The following is a 16,859-nucleotide window of genomic DNA, read 5'->3' on the forward strand; positions in this document are numbered from 1 at the left end:
ACGTTGTGAAGAGGTCAATACATTTTCAGTTCAGTTCAGTTGCTCACTTGTGTCCAACTCTGCAACCCCATGGATTGCAGCACGCCAGGCTTCCCTGTCCATCACCAATTGCCAGAGCTTACTCAAACTCATGTCCATTGAGTTGGTATGCCATCCAACCATCTTATTCTCTGTTGTCCCCTTCTCCTCCACCTTCAATCTTTCCCAGCATCAGGGTCTTTTCAAATGTCATTTGGACAGTGTCAAATCAGATGCCTGCAGTAATACACAATGCCTGAGACAGACCTTTAGTTTCCTACTTCTCTCTGGGAGGACGGATCTTTCCTTCCTTCCTACATTTCTTTCTCTCTTGTTTCATCAGAGACTTGAAAGTTTTGTGGACAGGATACTAAAATCATTTGGGACCAAATAATTATGCCCAAAGCATATTCATTTATAAGGGAATAAAATACGGTAAGTTTGACTTGAGTGATTTTTATCGGCCACTTTGAAGGGATTCACAAGAAATGTAGAACTAATCAGAGAAATATTGGGAAACAGCACTATTACAGGCTAAATTTGTACCCCCCTCCCAACTCACATATTGAAGTCCTAGCCCCTAGGTCCGCAGAACGTGACTATGTTGGAGATAGGAGCCAAAAAGAGGTGATTAAGGTAAAATGAAATTGCATGGGTGGGACCTCATCCAATCTGACTGATGTCTTTATAAGAACAGGAGATTAAGATAGAGATCTCTACACACACAGAAGACCACTGAGGACACAGCAAGAAGGTGGCCATGGGCAAGCCAAGGAGAAAGGCCTCAGGAAAAACCAAACTTCCCCACACCTTGATCTTGGACTTTCAGCCCCCAAATGTCTGTTGTTTAAGCCGCCTCATCTGGTATTTTGTTATGGCAGCCTGAACTAATTAACATAAGCACGATGCCAGAGATGCCAGAAATAAAGAAAATAGCCTAAAAATGGACACATTTTAATAAAATCTCTCCTCGTCTCCTATGACTGCCAAGCATCACATAGGAGTTGTGGAAAGAAGATCCATAGCTTTGATGAACAGTAAGTGAAACAGTGGTGACTCATCAACAATGCAGGTCTTGCCCCAGTGAGGCCAGAGGAAGTATCTCCAAGGATACCTGATAAGACATTTCAGTTCAGTTCAGTTCAGTCGCTCAGATGTGTCCGACTCTTTGCAACCCCATGAACTGCAGCACTCCAGGCCTCCCTGTCCATTACCAACTCCCAGAGTTTACCCAAACTCACGTCCATTGAGTCGGCGATGCCATTTAACCATCTCATCCTCTGTCGTCCCCTTCTCCTCCTGCCTTCAATCTTTCCCAGCATCAGGGTCTTTTCAAAGGAGTCAGCTCTTTGCATCAGGTGGCCAAAATATTGGAGTTTCAGCTTCAACATCAGTCTTTCCAATGAACACCCAGGACTGATTTCCTTTAGGATGGACTGGTTGGATCTCCTTGCAGTCCAAGGGACTCTCAAGAGTCTTCTCCAACACCACAGTTCAAAAGGATCAATTGTTCGGCACTTAGCTGTCTTTATAGTCCAACTCTCACATTCATACAAGACTACTGGAAAAACCATAGCCTTGACTAGACGGACCTTTGTTGACAAAGTAATGTTTCTGCTTTTTAATACGCTGTCTGCTGCTGCTACTGCTAAGTCGCTTCAGTTGTGTCCAACTCTGTGCGACCCCATAGACGGCAGCCCACCAGGCTCCCCTGTCCCTGGGATTCTCCAGGCAAGAGTACTGGAGTGGGTTGCCATTTCCTTCTCCAATGCATGAAAGTAAAAAGTGAAAGTGAAGTCGCTCAGTCATGTCCGACTCTTAGCGACCCCATGGACTGCAGCCTACCTGGCTCCTCCGTCCATGGATTTTCCAGGCAAGAGTACTCGAGTGGGGTGCCATACGCTGTCTAGGTTGGTCATAACTTTCCTTCCAAGGAGTAAGGGTCTTTTAATTTCATGGCTGAAATCACCATCTGCATTTAGTCACTTAGAAATTGTGAATCTAACCGCTGGACAAGAATGACAGCAAAATTACTAGGAGCTCAAAACACACACCACATTATGGCAACTGCTATTATTGATATAAAAAAACCATAATGTGATCATGGTTGCACAAAAGAACCAACATTTGCACATGCAAAGCACATATAATTTGAAAAATATAATTTCTCTGGAATTTGCAAAATAACCAATCTTGTTTTTTTTTAATGACCATTACATGTAGAATTTTTTATAGATACCACTAAGATTAAGTACTCTAATAGGCCTTTAAATTATGTTGATAATAGTACATAATCTGTGCTAAAAGAAGCCTATGTGTTATTCCCCTAATAAACCACCTGGCTTGCTTTGTGCTAAAAGCACATCGTGGCTCCAATGGCATGGAGTCTCCTGCATCATGTCTTATCAAGTTTCCCCAGTTTTGTGACTGCAGGATTTTCTCCTATAAGACTTCTGTATTCCATCATTTGCTTGTGTGGCCTCTGGCAACTTGCAGGTGTTTGTTTGGAAAGGAGAAGCATTTTCCAAGATGACACAATACACTGATGTTCTAAATCCTGGGAGCTTGAGTCCTGCCTGCTTCTGTTTCTAGGAGACTTTATATGGTTGGTCATTACCCATCCTCTCTATCCCCATCATTGCCACTGCTGCCTGTGACTTTGCCATTTAAGGCTGCTAAGCACTTTTCCCTAAAGAATAGCCTGAGCCATAGAAGGGCTGTGGGGTTCACTGGCGTTATTGTGCTACTTGTTGGTGCCTTGGAAAATGGGTCACCTGGGAGTTGAAACTAAGCACTGAAGAGAGGATGGTAATTCATTCATTCCCTTATGAGCAACTGTGGGGAGAGCAGCACTCAGCCACGAATGATAACCATTCGTGGTTTCAGACCAGATTGAAGGGCGTCTATGGACCGACTAGCTCCAGCCTTAGCCGTACAGCTGACAAAACTGCAGATGATTTCAAGTACATCAGTGGTGGATTTTAAGGGATTATGCACTCAGATTTTAATTCACCTAACAGCTTTAAAGCATAACCATTAAGCATGAATATGTGCAAGTCACATTTGTCATTTAAAATGTTCTCATTGCTGGGGATTTCCCTGGTGTTCAGTGGTTAAGAATCTGCCTTTCAATGCAGAGGACATGGGTTCAATCATTGGTCGGGAAACTAAGAGCCCACATGCGTTGGGGCAACTGAGCTCAAAAGCCAAAACTAGAGAGAAGCCTGGGCACTGCAACTAAGACTCGAAGTAGCCATGAATATATAAATATATATTAAGATGTTCTATTTGCCACAACTAAAAAGTAAGTTGTAGCAGCTAAAATTAATTTTAATAATATATTTTATCTTACAAAGTATCCAAAATATAATTATATCAATACCTAAAAATATTGAAAACTTTTAATGAGATATTTTACCTTCACTTTTTCGTACTAAGTCTTCTAAATCTGATGTGTTTTCACAGTCTGTCTCAATTGGATGCTGTTTTAATCAGAAATGCTTGGTCTGAAGTAGATTTCATAGAATTGACAATTGAAAAACTGGATTCATTTACAAACCTAAATTGGTCCAAGTGGATTCATTTACAAACCTAAATTGGTCCAAACCATGACTGTATTATTAGATTTTCAATTTAAATTTAGATTAAATTAAAATTCAGCTCATAATTATTTGGAGACTAATAATTATGATCCGGCATATGCCTAGGAGTGGTAGAAAATAAAATTTAAAATGGTAACTTGGGGCGGTTTACAGCTTCAAATGGCAGGCCAAAGAGTTTTTTCTAAATGGGGAAAAAGGTTTCTGGTGAGGAGGGATGTAAACTGTGTTTGGGGGAAGATTCACTTAGCATTGATGTGGATGGTGGATGGAAAGGGGGACAAGTTGGTGGCGAAAAGAACAGTTAGTTACTGCACTAGTCCAAGCAAAATATAATGAAAAAGTGAGGAAGATGCTAGGAAAGTAAATAAAATTATAAATTTAATAAGTATATATACAAGGATATCAGGAAATGTGGGCAGGAAATCAAAGAAAAGGAGGGGTCAGAGAGTTCTATGACAACTAAAATGAAGAAGTACAGAAGAAGGGCTGGAGGGAGAAAAGTTATTTCTATCATATTTGATATAAATGTTTTTAAAAAGATTGGAATATGTACATATGTTCTAGTGGGTGGGAGGAGACCTTTGGGCAGACATGAAAAGAAATCAAAATCTATTTATAGAATTGTCAAATTAGCAGAATGGGCAACTTTCTTAGAAGTACTGTATACTATTCCAACAGTTGGGAGTGTCTGATAAATTAAATTATGGTACCACTTTTTAGAAATTTATGCAGCTGTTAAAAATTACTGCTGTTGAATTATTTCAAGGGATGTGGGAAATTGCTTAAGATGTATTTTCAAATGAAAACTTTTAAGTTTAGCTAATAGAAGTCCAATGTTTTTAAGAAAGGATATGCACTTACATAATGTATAGCACAGAAAATGTATAGAAGGACACATACCAGGCATATATTATCTCTTCAGAGTAAGACTGAAAGGGGCAAGGGCTTTTATGTTTTTTTACTTTGGTTTTGCTTGAACTTGCTTCAGAGAACGTATTATTTTTATTTTTGAAAAGGGAGACCAAAAAAACAACTAAAAGGGTTTCTGTCAAAAAATTAACTCCGGGGACTTCCCTGTTGGGCCAGTAGTTAAGATGCTCCACTTCAACGGTAGGTGGTTCAGTCCCTGGTCAGGGAACTAAGATCCCACATGCCACATGGTGCAATAAAAAATAATTGAAAAAAAAAAAGAAGAAAAAAAAGAGAAAACAAATAATTGAAATCAACAAATGACTTAAAGAATGATCTCTGGGCCATTTTAATTTTCTTATTACAAACTTTTTTATATTTCAGTATGTAATATTTTATAATCAGAAAAACATCATAAAGGAAATAATCTGTAATATCAATGGTAAAATCAATTTTAAGTTTGTTAGCAAAGCCATAGGTTAGGGTTGGGTGTTTCTTCAAACAGATTTGTATCTAATTTCCTTTACTTTTGGGGGGCTCACACTTACTTTTATAGCTGCTGAAGCTATTTCCACACATTAAAAAAATGATTTCCATTCAATGTGGCCAAAAAGGAAAATAGAGGCCAACCCCAAGGCAAACATTCCTTAGAGAAGACAAAAAGCCTCTATAACCTGTGGAATGAAAACTTCACCAGTAGAATGTGACTCTTTTGTCATGAATGACTTCAGTTGCTGGTAGACAGAAATTTTTAATGAGAACAAAGAGCATTGGAATGATTTCAATGCTCTGGTTGTCATTCCAGGCCAAACACACCAGTAACTTTATATTATAATGATAGGGACAAAGAACAAGGTGTCCCATTCACTGTGAGGCTCCTGCAACGAGAGGGCGCAGAGTCTCACTGAAGTGGAAACGAGAGGGAACCCTCAAGGAGCGCGGAAAGGGCTGTGAGCAGGTAAATCACCATTAGCCACATAAATAATGGCAGAAAATGGGTGAAGAGATGAAAAGATGCCATCTGATCATTCACCAATGTAAAGATGTGCACTAAATCAGGGTCTTTTCTGTCTGACACTGTTGTTTTTACTGAACAGTTAAGCACCCAAGGAAATACCAGTTGGGTCTTAAAGACAATTTATAGCCGGGTTGGCCTCATTGCACCTGGCTGTGTTTTGACAGCAGGTTTCGTCAGTTTACAGCGGAGATTCTTGTCTATGCTATAAGCTGTCACTAATGCAACTAGACCTTTGGAAAAAATGTAACGCTCAGAGGCAAATCTTTCCCTTCCACAGACCCCTCCCCCGTTTAATGAAAAGCAAAAGCTGGTGGCAAAGCCTCTTCTTCAAGGGAAATTACAGAACCTCCTGGGAGTGAGCAGGTCAGCCCCAGTGCAATGGCGCAAGTCGGATGCGCCTGCTTCTGGGCACTCGATTAAGGACTCTTTCTTTTCTCTTCCCTTGGGGCTAACTGCTCAACACAGCCGCCTTGTTGTTCTGGGCCAGGAAATGCAGGATTTTGCTCTTTGAGCTCCCAACTTTTTCCAGCTTCCAGGCCCCCCTAAGAATGTCTGGGAGCCTTGCAACAGACCGGCCTGGGAACTCCAAGCAGCCGGCTTCAGTGGGGGGTTACCCACCCCTCACCCTCTTCGAAAACAAGAAGAGCAGGGTGTGGCTATTTGGGATCAGACAAACCTTAACTTTGTTCCCCGGGATTTTTGTACTTAGCTAGTGGCCTGGTTTGGAAGCTGCTGTCTTAGAAATCACAGGAACTCATTATATGTAACATACACGAGTTGAAAGCACTGCCTCCCAGGACCAGGTGCCCCCTAACCACTCACTTTGTTCTGCGTGTTTAGGACACAGCATTTTATTCTTTTTGGCTCCCAGAAGGACTGGGCCAAACAAATACGTTTTAACAGGTGACGCGCATTCCTGAACTGAAGGCAGTGCGTCCTTCCTTAGGAACGAGCTCCTGGTGGCTGGTGGCAGACCCTGCCCCATGTGTGGCAGAACAGGACAAAGACGAGAGGAGAGGGATGAAAAGGTAATGGAGAACAGCCCCTCCTGTTCCTTAATTTCATGGTTCACAGACATTCATTGACATTCAGACACTCCCAAGGGGAAGCTCATATAACCAGTCATGAAACCAGAAACGAGCAGGCTAACAGGGTTGCTTGCTTGCGCCCCGGGCAGACTTTCTCCCCACTGTGGGGTCCACTCCCAGACACTCAGGCCCACTGTGATGGGTCTGCAGCTGCTCTGGGGGTTGGAAGAGTTCCAGGCCCACCGGGTCCTTTGACCAGGCGCTTCCAGGCAGGGCCCAGGCTCTAGCTCGGGGGCGGCCCTTGAGGCTCTGGGAAGCACAAGACCCGGGAGAGAGCAGGGGGTAGGAGGCTTTAGGCCAGGTGATTGCCACGCAGTGAGGGCCGCCTGGGAATGTCTCCCTCAGAATCACTATGGGCTGAAAGGGGGAGCAGAGAAATAAACCTGAAGGAGAAGTAAGTCCTGGTCCCCAAGACAGAGAAATAAGTCTGAACGACTCCTTCAGATGAGAAGAGCAGCTGGAGGCAGAGATGCAGAAGTAGAGGAGAAAGCCAAGGGCAGCTGCATGGGCCAATGAGGGGGAAACTACGGGTATGCCGGGTCAGAGGAGAGTGACAGGTAGGCCAGTTCACTCGTCCGGCTGCATCCACAGAGCAGAGCTTGGGACGCTGGCGGCGCTGGACCGCTGCCTGGTGATGCTGCCCACAGTGCATCACACTTTGGAGGACCTCACTGAACACTCAGTTCAGAGTAAACCAGAATGTCCACCTCTCGCACCACAGTCACTAGGGGCAGAGGCCCAAGGCACACTCCACCATCGTAGGCTGAACAGCGTGGGAGACATCATCTTCCTGACTTAGGGACACTGCAGCTCAGTGAGCTGGTTACTTTTACGTGTGTTTAGTCCCTCAGTCAGGTCTGACTCTTTGCAACCCCAAGGACTGTAGCCCACCAGGCCCCTCAGTCCATGGGGATTCTCCAGGCAAGAACACAGGAGTGGGTTGCCAGGCCCTCCTCCAGGGGTTCTTTCCAACCCAGGAATCACCCCAGGTCTCTCGCATTGCAGGCAGATTCTTTACCATCTGAGTCACCAGGGAAGTCCATGAATATTGGGATGGGTAGCCTATCCCTCCTCCAGGGATCTTCCAGACTCAGGAATTGAACTGGGGTCTCGTGCATTGCAGATTCTTTACCAACTGAGCTATCAGGGAAACCTGCTTACTTGTATAAGGATGAAAAAAAAAAAAAACACTGTCATGATTGATACACTAAGCGATAAGCCTTACTGTTCTCCACAGAGTCTGGTGAGGCGGTTATCTGAAGCTCACCTGTGGAATTCCAGAACTCTCTAGCCAGTCTCGGAAGATGTTTCCAACAGACAGCTCCAGCCTTTAAAAATAAAACAACAACGAAAAAGAAAAGGATTAAAAAGTTACAGAGTGGACTTCCCTGGTGGCACAGTGGACAGAAATCCACCTGCCAAAGCAAGGGACATGGGTTCAATCCCTGGTCTGGGAAGATTCCACATGCTGCGGAGCCACTAAGCCCACACACCGCAACTACTGAGCCTGTGCGCTGCAACAACTGAAGCCCGTGCTCCAAAACAAAGAGCAGTCCGCCTTCATCGCAAGTATAGAGAAAGCCTGAGCGCAGCACTGAAGACCCAGCACAGCCAAAAATAAATAAATAAATAAGTTTTTAAAAGTTACAGTGAGAAAGTGCAGTGATGTCTCAGGTTAAAGTGAGGAGGGGGCGCGGTCACATTCAATAGAGCATCTCTCTAGTCCACAGGAGTGCACATGATGAGATCTAAGAATCAAAGGGGCCCCACAGGAGGTCCTTGATGCCTTGAAAGGAAGTCTTCGTTGGGAGTGCCTATGCAGGGAGGAGAGGGCATGTTCATGGGACATGTCAGGCGTGACTGCTTCCTGGAGAGAGCTGGAGTAACGTGAAAACTGAACCTCACAGCACTGAGTGCATCAAAATGAAATGCCAACTTCACGGTGACGATGGATGAGAGCAAGCAAAAATGATACAATTCATCATCGGAACCCAAGGAGGCTCAGAGCCATGAAGCACACGCGGCTTCTGCTGCTTGTTTTCAAGCAGGTCTTCATTCCGCTTTATTTGAAATGTTATGATTGCTTGTTTGATCCAAAGTCAGCTGAAATCTTTTGGTCTCATGCCTGCTGATTTAAATACTCCTTTAAAGGCACAATATGTTTAGGGTCCACAAACTTTAGGTCATGTCTTCCTGTCTTATTGAAGTTTAAGCAATTCCTCCCTGGCTTCAAGATAACTCCTGCTCATGTCCAACCTCTCCAGCCACAAAGGCCTTCCTGGAATCCTTTTCCAGGCTGCGTACGTCACACTCACACGGGCCTTGTTTTCTGTAACACAGCATTCTGTCACAGTCTGAGACTGCAATTTATTTTATTACTTGACTTGTAAATGTCCCCTCACTAGATCAAAGCTCTCTGAGACCAGGGTCGGTGTCTGTTTTACTCACTTCTCTTAACCCTGCATATCCCCAGAGATACTTTTTATTTGAATGAATCAAAACACATTTCATCATTGACTCAATAAAAATTATTCCTTTTTAAGTTAATAATCACCTTACCCAGTAAGATATTCCCAAGTCATTAGAGTCTGTATCTTTTAAAATTTTATGTATTATATACTCCATTACACATATGAAATATTCCCTCCTCCCTCCCTTTGGAATTGTAAAGAGGTTGTGGAAAGATACAGTGCTGTCTGCATCAGTAAAGATGCTGAAGGCCAAGTGCTTCCCTCACACCTGTACCATTCTGCTGTAGGCTAGATGTAGTGAGGAGGGAGGGAAAAGTGGGCCTAGGTGGCTTAGGGAAGATAGGGTTGACTGATCTTGTCCTTCCTTTTCTTCTTCACTGAGAAGCAAGTCACTAGTGTGTCTTGGTTTTCCCTTGTTGTTCAGTTGCCAAATTGTGTCTGACCCTTTGAAACCCCATGAACTGCAGCATGCCAGGCTTCCCTGTCCTTCACTATCTCCCAGAGTTTGCTCAAACTCACGTCCATTGAGTCAGTGATGTCATCCACCCATCTCATCCTTTGTCACTTCTTTCTCTTCTTGATCGCAATCTTCCCCAGCATCAGGGTCTTTTCAGATCAGGGGGCAACTGGAGCTTCAACTTCAGCATCAGTCCTTCCAATGAATATTCAGGGTTGATTTCCTTTAGGATTGACTGGTTTGATTTCCTTGCTGTCCAAGGGACTCTCAAGAGCCTTCTCCAGCACCACAGTTTGAAAGCATCAATTCTTCGGCACTCAACTTTCTTTATGGTCCAGCTTTCACATCTGTATGTGACTACTGGAAAAGCCATAGCCTTGACTAGATGGACCTTTGTTGGCAAAGTAATGGCTCTGCTTTCTAGTACATTGTCTAGGTTTGTCATAGCTCTTCTAAGGAGCAAGCGTCTTTTAATTTCATAACTGCGGTCACCATCCTCATTGATTTTGGAGCCCAAGAAAATGAAATCTGACACATTTCCCATCCATTTGCCATGAAGTGATAGGACCTGGGGAGGTCTTCCTTACGCAGGGCAAAAGCAAAGGTGGTTGAAGGGGGCAACTGTTGCTATTTCAACAAAGAGAAAATACACAGAGGGGAGAAAAACTAGTTTGGATTCATTTTCGAGATGATGCTCACCTGTGGGATGACCAGACAGGGAAGAGACCAGAAGTGAATAAGGGGAAGGTGACCACCCTCCTAGGCTGTCTGTCCAGTTCCCAGGTCAGTGACATTACTGGCTGTGCCTTGTATGAAAGGCCAGGAGCCACCATTCCTGGGCTCTTCCCCACTGTTTCTTTGTCGTCATCTCAGTGCCCATGGCCAAGTCTCATCTGTAGGCTATGAGAGTATGGAAGTGTGTGTTCATGTGCGTGCTTGCACACGTGCCCTCAGATGCCTGTGTGTGTGGGTGTGTGCACACGTGTGCACACGTGAGCACACTTGGAGTGGGTGTGGGATACCCAGAAGAGATGGGATGATCTCTCAGCACACTAAGGTGATTATACTTCTTGGATTTGATTTATTTGTTTGGCCATAGAAAGAGGCTCTGGAAATGCCCTCACCTGGCATAACTGATATGCCAGGAGGAGGAAAGTGGTGTCAAAGGGCCACTTAGAGAAGCGCCCAAGGGGACTTGAGGTTGTTTTACTTTCTAGTGACATGTGCCAGGCTGGAAAGACAGATTTGGTAACTTCCATTGAAGATGATGTTCAGAAGAAGGTTTGTTCTTGTTTGGAACATATGCAAACAGTTTCCACCTGGTCTGGCACCCAGGGGGCAATTCATCTGGTGTGTAGAGCTCCTGCCTGGGGCTTGAGCAGCTATGGAGGCCCTGCTGGCGCTCTCAACTGTTTGACCCAATTTAGAAGCAAGGGTCTGTTTTTATCCTCGTCTATCCTTCATTGGTGCTTCTCTTTAAGTAGCCCATTCATCTTCTTCCTTTCCAGCCAAGGAGGGACAAAAGGTCTGGTTACCCATCCTTCAAGAGATACCCGGGAAGGCGGCAGCACTCGGAACTGAGCTGCACTATGTTGTAGATTCTAGGAAAATGGGCATTCTTAAACCTGCCACAACTTAAAATGAAGAATTCAGAAAGGATTTAGAAGACAGCAGTAGTGATGATCAAAGGGGTAAGCACATTAGCTCCACAAGGGAGGTCAAGGGAACTGGGATTAAATATCCTGAAGAAGAGAAGTCTGGGAGTGACTACCGGGCCATTTTCAAGCGGTTTTACAAAAGATGGTGAACAGCTGTTGTGCATCCCCATGGAGGAGTGAGTAAGAGGACAGGGACATAAATTTCCTTTGGAGACTTTTAGCTGAAAGACACTTCTTTAGGGCTGGCACAGTCGGGGGATGGCGTGGCGGAGGGCAGGGCCTGAGGAGTTGAGTCCTGGAGTGTAACTGACTGAGGACCACACCTTTACCAGCAAAGACGGAGAACAGGCTAAAGCTTATCTATGTGGCAAACATTCAATGGATGCCTATCAGGTATAGGGTTCTGACAGGGTTCTGTATAAGACTAATACTATTATCCCCATGTTAGAGATGAGCAAATAGAGGTCCAAGAGGCTAAGGGTTGCTCAGGGCCTCCTAGATGGTGCTCAGAGTGCTGGGACTCAACGTTCTGTTGTCTGGCTGCAAAGCTCTCACTTTTCTTCCTGTGTGGAATTCAGGCTTCACAATATATTGTTCATGATTTACGGTGCAGACAAGCCTGCAAGAGGAGAAGGCCTGTGCTGGCTTCCGCCAATGCTGACTTCTTGCTCATATCTCTCCTGCTGAAGGTGACCTGGCTGCTGCTGTGGCTGCTCTGTTTGTCTGCCCCCAATTACAGTTCAGAAGAGATAGGGGGACCCTTGGGAGGGGCAGGAGCGTGAGGACAGGAGAGTTCATTGTTCAGCTGCATCCAGGAGCAAAAGACACTCTCCTGTGAATGAAGAGAACCTGTGTTTCCAGATCACTTACCCCTGGAAAGGTTCAAAACACCTTATAACCATTATCACTTCATTCCTCATAATATCCTCATGAAGTGGGTGTCAATTGTCGTGTGGCTTTTTAGCAGATGGAGAAACTGCAGCATAAGAAAACTGTTCAAAGTCAGCCCAGGCTAAAGGAAAGAGCTAGAGAAAAGACCTAGGTTTCTAGACTCCCGGTCTCAATGCAGACAACAAACTGCATGGATGCGCACTTACAGATTTCTTATGTGTAATAAGATGCTAAATTCTGGCAGGAAGATCAAAGCATTAACTCCATCCACGAAAAATAAATGTAAACATTATAGAAGTAGTAGAAGTAGCCTTGCCTCCCAAGGAAATTATGGGAGATGGTCTGAAAATGCTGAATTTTCAGGAATCAAAGGGGCTCTATGTTTTATTTTTTTTAATGTACATAATTTTTTATGTTTTGATCATAATTACTGAGATGATAGTACGGATGAAGTTTCAGTTCTGGACTTGGATATGTAGCAATAGTAAAGCTGAAAGCTGACTTTTTCAAATCAAGACACTCAGAGAGTCAAGGCCAATGGTGAGTTTTTCCCCTCTGAGATCATGGAGCTTAAATAATCACAACAGACAAGCAGAAGCATTTCCACTTCTCTGGGACCCAGGACTTACAGGAAATTACTCTTCTGCATGTCTGCTCACTATGGAAATTGATTTTATACAGACAGCTAAAAGTACACAGACCCACGCCTGCACGCCCTCCATCTCTGTACTAGTGAGCGGTGCTTCTGCCTCATTACTGAGGCCTCCTGGGTATCCGGAATAGCAGGCTGTCTCACCCTCTGGCCAGAGACCTCCCATGCTGTACACTTGTGTCCTGAAAGGCAGCTCTGAGTTTTAGGAGTGGGTTTCCAGACCCTGTTAACTCTGAATGTAGTCACATGTGGTTAACGCCACAAGAGAGGGAATGGGCTAGCCATCCTGCATGATGCTGGTTAGAAAAATAAGTTGTGTTTAAGGTCAGGAAAGTGACCGGTACTACTTCTTAATATTATAGTACACAGAAACAAGACCTAGGTGTGTGTGAAAGAGCATTGTATGTCCTATGTGTACTACATTGCTCGGTCAGTTGACTTCTGGGGGTGGAATGACAAGGATGGGGTGCTGACTATTAGCCATATCTGCTGCTTGTGCCTATCAACTCAGTGCTGATCAGGAGAAAGGTCTTTATCACTCTTGGCTCTGTCTTCGGCCCCTTGAGATTCTAAAGATCACCTTCTATCTGCGCGCCAACAGGAAAGCACAAGGCCCGTGCGTCGGGAACAGAAAGAAGGTGCAGAGAACACGGGCAGCACAGTTCTTGATGGACTCAGGCTTTGGGGGCTTCCACGTTCATGGTCTGAAGCGGAAAATGTTCTTGTTCTGAAATGCAACTTACATTCTGTATGGTTTTTTTTTTTTTTAATTTTTTTATTTTTATAGTTTTTTATTTTTTAAATTTTAAAATCTTTAATTCTTACATGCATTCCCAAACATGAACCCCCCTCCCACCTCCCTCCCCATAACATCTTTCTGGGTCATCCCCATGCACCAGCCCCAAGCATGCTGCATCCTGCGTCAGACATAGACTGGAGATTCAATTCACATGATAGTATACATGTTAGAATGTCATTCTCCCAAATCATCCCACCCTCTCCCTCTCCCTGTATGGGTTTTTAAATGTCAGTAATTTATGTTTTCGAGTTCCCTTCCTACGTGGGGATACAAACAGTGTATGCCTCAACGCTTTATACATGGTTACTTCTTTTCTTCATCAGAGCAAGTCATCTGTGCTTGGGTAGATAATGAAGATGGCTGAGGTTACATTTACAAACAAGCACTCCCTAACTTCAAGGGGGAGGAAGAGTACTGAATTAAAACAAACACATGAATATGGGCACACAAACATAATAGCTGAGCAAAGAAAGAACTGGCAGCTGTTGATACTGCTGAACCATCAGGTGGGGAAGGCACGCTGGATAAGCACTCCTAGCTTCTTCTCTTGGTCTCATCAGCATCTGGACAGAAACCACTCACTGAAGATGTCTAAAACATGGTTTCTCACCTCCTCTCTTCCACCTTCAAACACTCAACCTTCCCTCCCTTTGTCCCATACTGATTCCTGAGACCAAACACCTGCTGCCTGGATCACCAAGACATCTATACTCAGTGTGTAACCGAGTGGCAGACAGAGAAAGGTCAGATCACGCAAGACTCCTCCTTTCAGCTCAGCCAATCAACCAACTTAACTGCGGCACTCCTGGAGGTATTCTGTTCAAAGCCCGCTGCCACCATCCACCCATGGTCCCAGCTCTGGATCTTGAGTGAACTGCTGTTTCTGTCTCTGGTTGGTCTCCTGATATCTAGTTCTCTCCATCCCGTCTATCTCCCACGCTGTCCCCGACCCACCTTGCTGATGGTACTCCCCTACCTGAAGCCTTCAGTAGACCTCTGGCTTGAAAGCTTGAGCATAGACTGCTGAGCCCTATCTTCGTGCTGAAGTTCACCAAAGAACTCCCTACCCTGAGTCTTGACCTGTTTCATGTAAATTTTTAGTAGCTGACTAGGAGCTCCCTGAAGGCTAAGCATAGAATTAATTTTTTATTTTAGTGTCCAGCCTAAAACCTGGTGAAGGAGGTACTCAATAGAGAATGCTAAAATTAATCGAAGCAAGAGAATAAGAGAAAGGTAGTATGACACAGGCGGGCTGGCCCTAGGACCTGAACTGGCTGGTCTAACCTGAAAAATTTTGTCTTGTTCAGCACAGCTCACATGCCTAACAGATGTGTCTGAGGACCAGCTTGTGATGGAGTCAAAGATTAGAGGCTCCATGGGTAGGTGTGGGGCCTGCAGAGAGCTGGATAAAATTGGTACAACGTGCTGCATAGGTACAAGGATGAACAGTCTGCTTTAAAAGCTGGATTAGATTCTGAGATTAGCTGGCGGGAAAGACAATGTTTGCGTTTCAAAATATATTCTAGTATACTTGCTGAAATACATTCACTGTAGCAATGAAGTCTCAACTCTTAAGGGAAATTTTTTTAAAAAGCTTAAGTCTGCTAGTCAAAATGTGATCCTAACTGGGCAAGGCATCCTCTCGAAGGGTGAAGGTTGGTGGTCAGTGCGCACCGTTCAATGGAGATGCTGCTCTTAACATCCACAGTCACAACAAAAGTTACTTTGTGGGGTCATAAAAAATATTCACAATGATAAAATCTAGGTGGGCTTGGGGGAGCCCAAGGTGGTCTTGGAGCTAGAGGGCTTGGGCCATCCAAATGAACTCCATAACCTTATTAGGAAGGGGATGTAAAGAAAGACCTCCAAAATGAAAAATGCACCTTGTTACCTCCATGAAAATTGCTCTATTTGTGCCCTGAGAAGTTCTCCTGAAAGAATGTATAGTCATTACTCAGAAACAGACCTGGGTAACAGCCTAAGTAGGTAATATACCATTTCTATTAATTTTCCTTTTCCTTTTTCTGTATTAGTTCCTAAGGAAATTGCTCCATTCTATTAGAGGACCTGAAAGGTTATTTCAGGGCAAGTATAGAAGAAAAGAAAAATTCTTGCAAGTAACCTGTTGTTCTTGACCTTAGCAATAATGGACATATCCGATGTGATTTTTACACGAAGCAAACCTTGCATGTTCACTTTAAAAATAAAAGGATGGCAAATCTGAAACATTTCAGACATTCCAAAACAAGTCACCCTAACTTTTAGAACTTGTCTCTCCTCCATTCTTTTTCATGGCAGCTGAGGCCACAGAGTGTCTCCAGCTGTTCGTGCTGGCTTCTAGAATCCACACTCCCAATATTTCTAGGTCCAGTTGATCATCCCAGGACTCCTGCTGGCTGGGCTAGGTCCCTCCTCTATGAACAGAGGAAGATTAAACTTCTAGGCTGCAATTTGCCAAACAATGGCAGGATCATTTTTAACATTCAAAATAAAACTGGGCCCTTAATTCCTAAATTGGTCCTCACCTTTTTTCTTCTGGGATGTTCTCCAAGAGCATTTGAAGGAAATCCTGGAAGAAGAAAAAAGCAAATCATTAAAGATGTCCATCAATAAATAACCCTGCCTGGAGTCATGCCGGACACTGAGCATTCCCAGCTGCTGACAGCTCACCTGCTAGGGAAGGTAGGCTGACACTGAAATATTAGGCTACATACTCAGTTTATTAATTTACCAGGGCATCAGTCCAATCAGTTATAGAGATTTATTTTTGTAAAAACCACAAACAAATTGAAAAAAAGTAATGTTTGTTATTCTGACCTAACCCAACAGTTTATTTCATTCCATGTTTAACTATTTTCAAAAGGCTAGCCATAGCACCAGGCACTGTCCCTCGAACTTAACCGTGTTCTCCTCTTCATCAGCTTTCCCTAGAGATCCTGCTGTGGGTTTGTTGCTCAGTCATCTCTGACTCTTTTGCACCCCCGTGGACTGTAGCCCGCCAGGCTCCCCTATCCATGGGATTCTCCAGGCAAGAATACTGGAGTGGGTTGCATTTCCTTTTCTAGGGGATCTTCCCAATCCAGGGATTGAACCCGTGCCTCCTGTGTCTCCTGCACTAGTAGGCAGGTTCTTTACCACTGAGCCACCAGAGGTCCTGTTATATACTGAATAATCACAACTCTGAGAGGCTAGTAACTAATGGCTTTTTTGCATTGCTCTATGGATAATAAAGATAAAAACCAAGACAATTAATACCCCACCGGAGGAACAAAGATGTCACAATCCCCAAAATAGCT

General features: G+C 44.1%; 1 protein-coding gene across 12 annotated transcripts in view; it reads right to left on the bottom strand.

The window, feature by feature from the left end:
* AOPEP (aminopeptidase O (putative)) overlaps positions 1-16,859 on the bottom strand; it is a 413,124-nt gene that overhangs the window by 99,755 nt on the left and 296,510 nt on the right. For 10 of the 12 annotated variants that reach the window (XM_069575754.1, XM_069575752.1, XM_069575749.1 and 7 more), the window contains exons 10-11: positions 16,089-16,132; positions 7,903-7,963 (exon numbers count right to left, since the gene is read on the bottom strand). In XM_069575754.1, the coding sequence (XP_069431855.1) occupies positions 7,903-7,963; positions 16,089-16,132 (105 nt within the window). Of the gene's footprint in view, positions 1-7,902; positions 7,964-13,534; positions 14,127-15,582; positions 15,978-16,088; positions 16,133-16,859 lie in introns of those variants that run through there. The other 2 variants (XM_069575759.1, XM_069575758.1) reach the window with 2 other exon arrangements.

Source organism: Ovis canadensis, chromosome 2 (genome assembly GCF_042477335.2).
Source record: "Ovis canadensis isolate MfBH-ARS-UI-01 breed Bighorn chromosome 2, ARS-UI_OviCan_v2, whole genome shotgun sequence".
NCBI lineage: Eukaryota > Metazoa > Chordata > Mammalia > Artiodactyla > Bovidae > Ovis > Ovis canadensis.